Source organism: Cinclus cinclus, chromosome Z (genome assembly GCF_963662255.1).
Source record: "Cinclus cinclus chromosome Z, bCinCin1.1, whole genome shotgun sequence".
In the NCBI taxonomy this organism is placed as follows: domain Eukaryota; kingdom Metazoa; phylum Chordata; class Aves; order Passeriformes; family Cinclidae; genus Cinclus; species Cinclus cinclus.
In genome coordinates, this window is record NC_085084.1 from 32,325,426 (window position 1) to 32,337,983 (window position 12,558).

General features: G+C 40.9%; 1 protein-coding gene across 2 annotated transcripts; it reads left to right on the forward strand.

The window, feature by feature from the left end:
- The first annotated feature begins 426 nt into the window (after positions 1 to 426).
- On the forward strand, positions 427 to 12,350 carry INIP (INTS3 and NABP interacting protein). Of its 2 annotated transcripts, XM_062513275.1 has the most exons (6): positions 427 to 502; positions 866 to 973; positions 1,485 to 1,572; positions 8,080 to 8,182; positions 10,706 to 10,796; positions 11,706 to 12,349. In XM_062513275.1, exons 3-6 carry the CDS (start codon positions 1,548 to 1,550, stop codon positions 11,799 to 11,801), a joined length of 315 nt encoding a protein of 104 aa, XP_062369259.1. In that variant the 5' UTR covers positions 427 to 502; positions 866 to 973; positions 1,485 to 1,547; the 3' UTR covers positions 11,802 to 12,349. The 2 variants fall into 2 exon arrangements, with proteins under 2 accessions (XP_062369259.1, XP_062369258.1); XM_062513274.1 differs by lacking the exons at positions 427 to 502; positions 866 to 973; positions 1,485 to 1,572 and adding an exon at positions 1,662 to 1,722 and having other exon boundaries at positions 11,706 to 12,350.
- Positions 12,351 to 12,558: the final 208 nt, after the last annotated feature.

Below are 12,558 nucleotides of genomic sequence, written 5' to 3' on the forward strand. Positions count from 1 at the left end.
TGAAGGGAGGGCACAGGAAGGAAGAGGGGAGGTGCGGGCAGTGAGAGGGGCGGGACTGGGAAGAGAGGCGGGCCCGGGCAGGGTGAGAGGGGGCCGGGAAGAGAGGCGAACCCGGGCTGGATGAGGGCGGAACCGGGCAGGGTGAGAGGCGGAACCGGGCAGGGTGGGGGCGGACCCGGGCAGGGTGGGGGCGGACCGGGGCAGGGTGGGGGCGGACCCGGGCAGGGTGAGAGGCGGAACCGGGCTCGGTGAGGGCGGACCCGGGCAGGGTGAGAGGCGGACCCGGGCAGGTTGGGGGCGGACCCGGGCAGGTTGGGGGCGGACCCGGGCAGGGTGAGAGGCGGACCCGGGCAGGGTGAGAGGCGGACCCGGGCAGGGTGAGGGCGGACCCGGGCGCCGTCGCGCTTTGCGAGCGTCACGGTCAGTGGGCGGAGGCGCCGTGGCCGCGCTCCGGGACGGGCGGGCAGGGCAGACGGAGCCGGGGCCCCGCGCCCTCGGACAGGTGGGCGGCGGGCGGGACTGCAGGGTTTTCGAGCCAGGCCGGCCGGGCTGAGGGGAAGCATCGCCGCCGGGTCGGGGAGAGCCGGGGAGGCCATCCGTCTATTGTGGGCGGGAAGGAAAAGGCGAGCGGGAGAGCCCATTCCCGAGCCGTGTCGGGGGGAGGCTGGCAGCGGCGAGAGTGGGTCAGGCCATCCACGGCTCTTGGAGAAACCGTCCCGGCCACTGTCACTGCGCTTAATTAATACTGTCATTGAGTTACTAATTCACCGCAGTGTTGCTGCTCAGAGACCCTTAGGTCCAGGGCGTAGCAATGACCTGGTCTCCTGTGGAGGTGTGACTGGTTTCTGCTTCACGTTTCCTGCAGGATTCAGCGTTCCCATCCCTCGGCTCCGCCTGCCTGAGCCAGAGCTCTTCGCCACTGCACTTCACAGCCTGGCACCTTGATGGAAACAGATGTTGATGGTGGTCCGAGGTGACGTATGACCGAGGAGCAGGCCTCCTTTTTTGTTTTGCCAAAACTGCCGCCAACTTTGGCTGGCCTCGTATCTAGGATCTAAATTGCCTCTCCTCAAACAATCAGTTTTTCTTGAGTTAGAACCTAAACTGGGTTCTTCCAAGGCTGCAGCTTTTAAGGACTACAAATGTTCAGTGTGATTCTTAAGTGTAGTCTGACATACCTTGTCAAGAAGAATTTCAACTGGGAAAATAAGTGCATGAGTAATTATATGTATTATTTTTACTAGAATAGAAATTACAAGAAATTACTAGCACTTCTACTTATAGAAATCACTAGAATCTGAAAAAAAAAGATTGATCACAGTCCTTGATATTTCAAGCCAAATTTCCAGTCAGAACAATATAAATTGTATAATACATTTTAAGCAACATACATGCTGTGTTTGGCTTGTGCTTTCTAACAGTTGCCATATTTATTTATTTTGCCAGATTGAATTCCAAGCTCTTTTACTGTGCCTGTTTTTCAGATATTTGTGGGGGTTAAAAGATTTAAATTCCAGCTGAATAAAACAAGGGCTGAAAATTGAAGGATGGCAGCAAATCCTTCAGGACAAGGTAGGTTTTAATCTTAAGTATTAAAGGGAAAAGATTATGCAAAATATCAGTGAAGTCACTGTAACTGCAAGTGTATTTTTAATGGAAAGATGAGGAAAGGAAAGAGAGGTGGGGATGAAAGCAGCAGAATGGCAGCAATTCTGGGACAAGGTATATTTGAATTTAATGGTTGAAAAAGACAACTGATGGCTGGGGAGCTCTGAATTACTTAGCATAATATTGTGCTCAGGATTAGGAATTTTGCCTGTTATCATGTCCGTGGTACAGTGATCATTTCCTGAAGTTTATTTCAGGCACTTACAACACTTGGCATTGAACATGACTTACAGCTATTGCACTCAACGTCATATTTCAAATACAGAAGTCAAATGCATTCTTTGTCATGTTGGGAGCAGCAAGACCCAGACAGGAATATCAGTCACAGGCAGCAAGTGGCCAGGCCTAGGAGAGAAAGCCAATTCAAACCATAATGGTAACCATAATGAAGTGTTCCTTTATACCAAGATGCTTCTCAAGTGCATCCTTTAAATTATAATGGTAGTAATGGTCCATCTGTCCATGTGCTTTAGCGGTGGCTGAGGGTCTGGGGGTGTCACCCAGTAAATTTGAAGGAGGATCTTAAATCGCCCTCTAGAGGTGTTTTCTGGAAACCTTAGGGGAACTGAGGCTTTTCATTAAGTGGAAGAGCTGAGGAAAAACTTCTCAAGAATGGCTCTTCCCTTACTTGGTTATGAGAAATGAATTCTGGGATCTGTTTCCCAGCAAGTGGAGACTTTTTGCAGATCTGTTTGTGTCCTTATCTCAAGCAGTCCTGCAAACCTGGGTGTTGCTGAATGATACTTAATGGGTATCATACGTCTCATGTGGGTCCAAACCACAGATTTTACTCACTACTTGATGGAAAGGAGGTAGTTTCTGGAATGCTTGTTGAGATTTTGTGAGGTGCTGAGAGAGGAGTACTGCAGATTGCAGACCTGTCTGCTTGCAAATTTTAACTGAGACAAAGTTTTTTTGGTATGTAGTGGTAAATCTTGCTTTTATTCTGTGCATACCAAATCAGCATAATTGAAAGGAATAGAATGTTGTCATAGAGAGTTAAAAGCTGCTTTTTCTTAAATATGTTGCTTTACTGCAAGGTGGGATTTTAATGCCAGGAACTGTATAGTTATCATATGAAAGTTGTTTGCACTAAGCAGACAAGAAGCACTATCAATTTAATTACCAGATAAGCCTATAAATAGTACAAACTAGGAAAATTAGTGAGGAACAGGTAAATATAAACAGCGGTTCAGGACTTCTATCTTGGGTAGATGCAGTCTAGTAGTGAAAAGGACTATGAGAAACACTGCATTTTTAGGTTACCTCGTGGCATATATATTAGTACTGCTCAAGCAATCCATTCTCTTCACTTGGGCAAAAGGAATAGAAGTTTACTGAAATGCTCACCAGAAGGGTTATGAATGGTAGGACACACTCAGGCAGAGCTGTAAGGATGAATTAAACATTAGCCTTCTGCACAGGTAGACTGTGGTGGGAATTTTTTGTGCTGAATTACTGCTTTTCCCTTGACTGGCGTGAGGTATTCTCTTAGGAGAAAATTTGAGTTTTCCACTGATTACAAACTTGGACGATGAAAGTCAAGTTTTGTGGACCAAACTTTTATTCATTGGCCTCTCAGAAAAGCACTCTTGGTGGTCAGCTGCATATGAGTGCAGAAAAGCCAAGAAGTGAATGAAAAGCCTTACTTCAGTTCATCAGTATCACATGGAACTGATGGCACAAGACTGACTGTGGCATTTAAAAGCAGTGGAAGATCTTCTGCATGCTGTGCATTGTCCGCCAGATGTGGACATTGACTGGAGTGATACACTTGGAGGGGTGGAAAAGCTTCTGAATTATACAGCAAGTACTTCCAGGTGCTCAGGAGTACACTGTTCTACTACAATACTTCACAGTACTTAGGCAGCATGCATTCAACAGACTGCTCTCATGTAATGCTTTTGCTTGTGTGCAGCAAGGTGAGAGCATACATTGTGTGTAACTGAATTAACCCCTCCATGTGTGAGTCTTCATAGAGGAAGCCCTCTAACATGAGAGAAGGTAAATGATCAGGACAGAATTTTCCTTTTGATCCCCAAGGGTAAAAAAAATACAGATCCTGCTTTGGACAGGGCTGAACCTTTCAGAAAGTAAGAGTTCTCATATGTTGGAAGAAGAAGCTCTTGAAATCTGAACAAAGTTTCAAGTTTCAGACTTACAGCAATTCTAGTCTCTATATCCTGAAAGTTATTTATGCTTTTGGCCTAAAGGTGTGTGAGGGCATTCACATAGCACACTCTAAGCAGCTAGATTTGACTCTGTTCACCAAGTCTGAAAAGAAAGATTGTGCTGTTCTGCATTGGATTACATCATCATCTACACATTTGGCTATTCCCCATCTGCGTCTGTTCTGTGTGTAAGCGTAGTACTTGAGAACTTTGCAACCATAAAGCTGTCAATTACTCACATTCAGCTACATATGTAACTGTTTTCTGGAGGCACAGACAAAATACTGCATTTTTAAGTAGTTCAACTTAATTTAATGAATAACCAGGACACCTTTTGTTTCATTGTCACACAAAGTAAATGAAAGCATGTGCAGATGTAAATTGTTACTGAGAGTATTGGAATGCAGCAGACTATTAGGTGATATTTTGAGATGGCAGTCATCATAAGCAGAAGAGGACATCAAATGGAATTGTTCCATTTTTTTACAAGTGGTATGTGTTTAATTCTTCATCTTTAGATTCTGCTTTTTAAGGGAGTGCCGCCTCACCTCATGAATACTGCCATTTGTAGAAACATGCTGCACTTTAGTGAAGAAATTGCTTTAAATCCTTTCTGAATTGAGCAGACAAAATGCAGTGCCTTTCAATGCTCAGAGCTTGGAGCTGACACTGCTTTGAAAACATTTTCTGAGTAAAAGTTTATCTTGGACACAACGTCATGGAGGGCTCTTTAGTGCTGTTGCACATCTTGGAAAGAAAAAGTGCTGTGAATTTGAAGCAACAAATCAAGGAAAAGATAATCAGTGACAAGCAAAAAACTAAAAATATATAAAGGTAATTTATCTAAAAGCTGTTGCTTCCCATGCAGAGTTAGGTAGAACAGCTAAGTGAGACAGGTAATGGTTAGACAGGATGGTAGATAAAATGTTGAGATTAGGTTAAGGAGAGAGGCTTGCTGTGAGCTCTTACAGCTGCCGGCATCACCCAGCAAGGTTACAGCTTTCTCTGGCTTTCTGCCTTTCATGTGCAGGAAACAGGTGCAAGTAATCTTTCCAGTGCTGCACAGATACAATGCTTGATATCAGAAGTAGAGGTGTCAGAAAGGTTTAAATTTTAAATGTCCTGAACCTGCTACATTAGAGAGTAATCTGAGGATCTAGGAGCTCGGTTTGACACCTGACACTGCCATTAATCTGTTTAGTTGCCTTGAATGGGTCATTGGTGTCAGGACTCATGTCAGCAAAGCAGAGAAAAATATTGATAAACTGCAATATTCAAAATGCTTGAACTTAAAATACTAGTGAAACTCAGCCCAGTTTAGGGAGGTCTAAATTCAAAGCTCTATTAGGAAGTTCCTGTATTTGAAAATCTGCGCTTGCTTTCACAGATGAGAATCTGGTCTGTACTAAGGATGGCTTTTGATTTTTCCATGTCCAGATTTTTAGTACAAGAAAGCAGAATAGACAGATCTTCAGAAGAAAAATTACTCTTATTTATAATTGAAGCAGGAAACTTCTTTTTGTAGAAGTTTCAAGTTAGTCTTTATGAAACCATTTTGGGTTCCTCGACAGTGAAGAATCTAAATGAAAGTCTTGCTTGTGTATTGTCAGATATGGTTAACTGCTTCTTAGGAATGCCAGAATTTCTCCATAAATTGGATTTCTAATGTTCCACCCCCTCCATTGTTAACCTTTAAATGAACAGGCTTTATTTTGCATGTTGAAGATGTTTACATGCAAGAGTATCAAATTGCTCAGCTAACTTATGTATTGAATGTGTTCCTCCACTTTCTTAAACAGGCTTTTTTCTCCTTACCAATACCAAATTCTCTTAAACAGCTGACTTTTTCAGCACAGCAGGTTGCTGATGGTCTGAACTCTAGTGCAAAATACTGATTTTACAAAACCCAACCAACAAACAATCAAACAAACAAACAAAAAAGCCACAAAGCTCTTAGTAGACGTGTAAGAAAAGAAAAAATACTTGGGTTTCTTCTGAATGCCTGTAGAGTTTCTTCCACAAGATACTGTAACAAGACTCAAAATAGAAGACAGAATCTTCTACAGTTTCTGATCACAGTTTAAAAATAGCATTTACAATGTCTTAGGCTTTCCTGAGTCATACCATCTGCTTCATATAAATTTAAGCATATTTAATCTTTATTTTTTTATATCACAAACTTATATTAAAAAGTGGTCTCCTTTTTCTTTTCCTTAATCATCATATCTTCTGAATACCAAACGTGCACTTAAATTTATACAGTCCAGGATAAGCAAGCAGTATTAGACTGATGCTGAGTAATATGTCAAGGTTTTTGGATTAAAATTGCATAGAATGAGCATACAAACAAGGTTGCTTTAGATCAGACCCTATAAGAGGTGATTCAGTCACCCTATTCACACACTGTTTTCAGAATTTATAGGAAAGTGAAGTCTGGGCTGGCTGCAGCTCAGAAATATTAAATCCTAGTTTCTGTCAAGATTTTTAAGCCTTTGTATGTCAGCTGTGTTTTAAGGTTTCAAATTCATTGCAAGTCCAGTGTCTTAAAACAAAATAGTGTACAGTACCAGAAGAGCAGAGAAGTATCAAAGGCCTGAATAAATACTCTTATCAAGCAGAGTTTAAGTGGAGTTAATCCTACAGGAAGGAGAAATTAGTGGGCAGAAAGTACCACTTCATTAAATGTAACTGAAAAACTTACTAAAGAGTGTTGAAATTATTGTGGGTGATCTTACATAAAATCATAGTACAGTATAATATAATCAAAAGACTGCTCCTTTTGAGAACTCTCGTGACAATAAAGTTTATGGGTGTGTATGTTAGGCATGGTAGAAGTAAAAGGTGAGACTTTGAAAACAAGGCAGTACAGATGCAAACTGTTATTTAGAGTGGAATGTTTCTCTGTGGTAATTGTCTCCTTCATTAAGATGAAAGGAATACTTTATTATGTAATTGAGCATCAGAACAAGGTCTGTGAAAGAATGAAATTTGAGTGTAGCCACCAAAAATAAATCATTTTACCTTGACATGCTAATACTGTCCTTGAGAGTTATCATATGTGGCCTCCCTAACAGTTTGTGGGCTGCTGTGTTTTATTGCTGTCGCTGAGACAGTTGTCAGGGCAGGAGCACAGCACGCAGCACTTTCCAGTGGGAATCTTGGATTTTTTGTGTGGAGAAAATCAAACAAGAACTTGACTTTTTTTTTCTTTTTTTTTATGATGTTGTCATAGCTTGCTATGCATAGAACAGCAGCAAATCAGAGATTCAAAAAGTATGTATTTCTGACATGAGGAGTGTCCTTGGTGGCATAGAGTAAGAGTCAGCTCCAGAGCTGTTGTGCTCAGCTGTGCTGTTTGGGCATACTGGGCAACAGCAGTGGCTTGTGCATCTGGTTTGTTTGAGGGCTGCAGTGAGATCCTTTATTATATGAGTCCTGTGTAGGTAAAGGAGTTTCACCATGTTTGCATTTAGAGGGCAATTTTGAAAAATACAGAGATGGCAGCTATTTTGGGCATTTTTAAAATTCTCTCAAGTCACCCTACTTTGTCACCCCTTCTCTAGCATTTAAGGTCTCCTTGGAAGAATGATGAAAGCAAATGGAGGCCACATTCTTGTATGGTGTACAGACAGTTTAATAGTTTAATTTTGCTTCTCTATTCCGGCATTTGGTCATACTCAGAATAAGGGTAGTGTGTGTAGGAACACAGTATTTTTAAACTCCTCTTCATAGATTGAGTAAAAGATGTTTGTGTAAACACATGTGCAAGCTTAGTGATTTGTTCATTCTTATGTGTTACATATATAATGCTTGTGTTGCAGTTTGAGTTCTCTGGCATGAGAACTTTAGCCCCATATGTATATTAACTCCATTGTTACTGTTGGGTTGAACATTCAGTGACTAATTTTTAAATTTAGAACCTGGTAAGTCTACTTTTTTTTGGAAGGCAGCTATTTGCTTGTAAACCTTGATTTTAGCTCCAGAGCTGGCTTGGGAAGGGATAGGATCTAACTTGAGTTAAAAGCCTCTATTTTAAAATGTATTAATATGCATGATAGCTTATGGAAGCTACTGCATGCTGAAAAATGAAGCCTATTTAATACCAGTCTTTTCAAATGAGTACAAAGCTTTGAAGATTAGTGTATTGATCTTACAGTAATTTTGTACTTCTAATTCCATAGGTTTAGAGTTGGGCCACAGAAGTAAAATATCTCTAATATTTTTCTGTCATTCTCACCAGGTTTCCAGAATAAAAATAGGGTTGCAATCCTGGCAGAACTAGACAAGGAGAAGAGAAAGTTACTTATGCAAAACCAGTCTTCCACAAATCACCCTGGAGCCAGGTATTTTATGTTCTTAGACCTGTTTGGACATCACTGACTACATCAACAAAAAAGCCAAACAGCTAGTGAGCTGTAAACTTGTATAAATATTTAACAGAAGTGTTTTCTGACATCCTTAATAATAAGGCAGAGGGATATTGCTCTTTAGGAACATACTAGTATTTAAAATGGTTTACATAGCATTAATTTTGGCTTATATAATTTCCATTTGAGAATGAGAGAAGCCGATATGCTTACTCAATTGTATTAAGTCTAGCATAAAGAAAAATCAGGAAGCAGACACTGAGAAAACATTTCATTAATAAGCTGAAATGCTCTAGGGAATCGAAGTAGCAGACCATTAGATTCAGGATTCTGTGTGCTTAGAGAAGAACAATTAAAGCAGGCATGAGTTATTCTTGGAACTCCCTAGGAGCAATACAAAGCCAGTTAATGTTGCAGCAGATAATCCTGTGAAAGATGCTGTGTTGTAGGGATGATTCTACACCATAAAGTGTAATAATCTAATCTGTACTGAAGGGCTGTTCCTGGGATTTCTCCCATACAAGACAAGGAGATCAGATTTTTGTCATAAATCAGTAACTAGAAAATCACACAATAATTTTTGTGGCGAAATTGAGATCCTTAAACTTGGTTTAGCATGAAGTGAGTGCAGTGCCACATTCTAGACACAGTGTGACCCACAACACCTGTGCAAGAGTCAAATGCTCTGACTACAGTCTGAGTGCTGCCCATGTATTTCGCTGAAGAGATTCTGTGGCACTTTTAATTCTTTCATTAATGTCAAAAAACATCAAGAATACTTGAAATTGCCTGATGTAGACTTCTGAGTGAGGTAAGAAGTTATTAATAATAATTGTATGTGGTTATTATTTGAGCAAAATTGTTGGAAAGAAAATCAGAATATCATACTGTTACGTATTGACTCTTGGCAACAGTGTTTCCGTGCTTCATTATAAGTCTGACAGAGCTTTGGGAATGCTTTTTTACTCTCTTTTTTTTTCTTTAAGGAAATAAAACACTGTATTCTAGTGAGCAGAATTAGAATTTTCTAGTTTTGAAGGTGGAGATGGGTGGAACCTACAATGCAGCAGTCAGACTCTCTGCTTTGGCATGGTGGGATGATGTGTGATTTTTGAGAAGCTGACAGTTTTTTTGATGTTGTGCCAAAGGTCTTGGACCACAGAGTTGTCAGAATTGAGACCATAAAACTTGTGCAAACTTGGCCAGAACAGTTTGATGTACCTGAAGCACAACAGTGGCAGGGACAGCATAAAGGTGAATGAGTTGATTTCTGACCTTGGAATGTGAAAATCCTGTATCCCAGAGCAATACCACTTTTGAAAAATGTCAGCTTATGGTGGAGCCTTAAGCTTACCTACAGAAATCATATTGAAAAATTAGATGGTGCAGATTAAATGCAATTTAGCTGCCTTCAAAATCACTGAAAATATTGTGTTTTAAATAAACTGAGTAGTACTCCTCTCCAGCAGTGAGGCTTATCTTAATACTTGCCATAAGCAAAAATTTTTCTGAATTGTTTTAGCTTTTGTTATGCGTTATAGATTTGGCTGTAGATCTTTTTATGAGCATCATGGCTGCTTCTCAAAAACTGGGTTACTGCATCAGCTGTTGACACTGAAACTGCTGGTAAAATTCAGTTCATGAATTTGCTTGGAGTCCTTGTCATTTGTCCTTGTGTCTCTGTGATTGGTAGAAGCAGCGTTTTCAGCAGCAGTCTCCAGTGACAACTTCAGAGGTAATTGAGAATTGTCTTACGGTACAGTTCTAATGGCAGCCCTCACCTGATTTCCATGTTACTTATGTAGAGTTGGGGTGCTTTTTATGTCTTCTTTTTTGTTTAAGGAGGCAGACTAGTTCTAAGGTATAAAAGACAAGAAAAAACATAAGTAAGTTGTCATTTGAAACCTTATGCTGTACTGAGATAGGTAAGCTACATCAGTTTTAGGTACTGCAAGCTGTTACCTAGGAATCATTATTTCAGTTAACACCAATAGGAAGCTCCTTTATCATAGGTAGTGAACTGCTTCCCTCCCACCGAAGACCTGTTCTTATACTGAAGTCTGCAGAGCTCTTGTTAGTGCTTCTGTTTATCACAGTTGTTTAGAACAGTCACTTGGTGACTGAATAGTGGTATAAGCACCAAATTGCTTTAGAGATTCCTTGCATTGTCTTAACACTCTACCCTAGTGGTTTCATTGACTTCAGTGGGACTCAGCCCATGGGCAGAATCCACAATAGACTTGAGGTTTAGTTTGGCAGGAGTTGTTTATAGGTAGCTCAGATGATACAGCTGTGGTCATTCCATCTACCATCTACCGTTTTTGGTTTTTTTGTTTGTTTTTTTTTTATATTTACAAATAATTATTCCAAACAGTAACTGACAATTGTCAAGCCATGAGTGAAATGAGAGCTCAGGAAGTCATGGTATCCATGGCTAGAATGGCAAGATCACATGTTTTGGCTGCAGTCTGTGTCATACTATCTTGTTCTTTCTTGCAGCATTGCACTTACAAGATCACCTCTGAATAAGGATTTTCGTGATCATGCTGAGCAACAGCACATTGCAGCACAACAGAAGGCTGCACTGCAGGTGAGCTGATACAGTCAGGGTTCAGCTTGGCTCTGTTTTAGATATGCATCCCTTCAGATAGCAGCCGTGCTCCTAGAGATATTGGAAAGCACTTTTTAGAGATTAGGTATCTCACATTTCTGTGTTTGTCATAAGTGAAGTCTTTTGTTATGATGAAACATGTTCTTAGGCATGGAGAGCTCCACCCAACCAACCCCTCTTTGTGTCTCTGTTGAACTCCCTTCAGTTTGTATCTCAGACTGAGCTCAGGTAACTCCCCTTGGCCTGTTGGCTGTGCTGTTGCTGCTGCAGCTCACTGTGGCAGTTGGCCTTGATCACTCCAAGGGAATAGTGCAGGCTCAGGCTAAATTTGAGATCCAGCAGGGCTCTTCTCCAGTCGTGGAGGGAGGGAATATGCAGGACATCTAACTTGCTGGAGTCCAGCCTTTGAACTGGGAAAGGATATGTAGGATTTCACAAAGGTGTTCCAGAGCCATATAGCTGCTGCCTCCCTCATGTGAGCAAGCATGTATCTACATCACATGAGCAGAATCCTGGTATCCTGTGTTTGGGAGTGTGTATGGTGGCACTCCATGTAGCAGCTGTCATAAACCAAGACTTGCAAGCTGGTCATGAAAGGGAGTGGAAGTGGAAACATGGGGTCTAGGCAGAGAAGAGCAATCAGGCACAACTAATTTGCTTTACCTCCATGGGGTTTGCTGAAACGAGCAGCAGAAAATGTCCAAGTTAATTGTCTTGATGGGCCCTATTCTGATGTGGCTTATCTAAAATGCTGGTTTTGAATTTGAATATTAAAATTAAGGAGCAGACTGGGAGGAAGGAATAATTAATGCTGCAGAAACCAAGAAGTCTTAGATTGTGCCAGTGCTGCAGGGAGTTATGCTTTAACAAATGCTTTTATCTTTCCAGCATGCACATGCACACTCCTCAGGATACTTCATAACTCAAGACTCTGCATTTGGAAATCTTATTCTTCCTGTCCTACCTCGACTTGAGGCAGAATGAGGAATGTTGTTTGTCTCAGAAATTCAGGATCTGATTTTTGTCCGTAGTAGATGCTGTCGGACCTTTTAATTTCTTTATGTATCTTAAAACCTACTTTTTTCTGGGTTTTTGCAAATGCCATTCAGGAGTGAGAGCTCTAAAGATGGAGAAGTGGTGTTGAAAATTTTTTATCCCTTATTTCTGTTCCTCTGTCGAGTCAAAGTCAAATGCAAGACTTTTCTTGGAGTTTGAAGTGCACAGGGTTTGCTCTTCCCTGTTTCAGTGCTTCCTTTAAATAAATGTCCAAACCGGAATCACCAAGAGATGCACAATCTGTCTGCATTTGTGTTTCTTTTTATTATGTACAGGTATGATTTTTGTAGTTAATAATGAGAATTATTTCTGTCCATCAGAGCAGACACGAATTTGTGAAATGCGTCAGCCAGTCTTCCTCCCCCACCCTCTCCTATGCAGGAACATTTTTGGTGTACTGTTTGCCATTTTAGTCTCATCTGGTCTCAAGTCCTTAGTTACAGTGTGCTTGCCTCTTACCTTGTGAAATATGAAAAATGAATTAAAATGGGGAAAAAGCGAATGTTTCTAACAGTCTTTTTACAGACAAAATAAAAAGTCAAAAGTTCTCTTTACATTTCAGATGGAAAGTGCTGTCTGCAAAGACAGTTCCATTTAAAAGGTCAAATTTTTCTAGTCATGCCTTTTTAAAGACTCGCTGTGTTTTATTTTCATTCAGTCCTTTCTCCTGGTGTTTTTATCTCTC

Bases quoted from the DNA above. Each gene is read 5' to 3' on its own strand.
- INIP (XM_062513274.1), top strand. From the start codon at position 1,662: ATGAGGAAAGGAAAGAGAGGTGGGGATGAAAGCAGCAGAATGGCAGCA. The intron at 1,723-8,079 runs GTATATTTGAAT...CATTCTCACCAG, and splicing joins GGCAGCAATTCTGGGACAAG to GTTTCCAGAATAAAAATAGG. The intron at 8,183-10,705 runs GTATTTTATGTT...TCTTTCTTGCAG, and splicing joins ACAAATCACCCTGGAGCCAG to CATTGCACTTACAAGATCAC.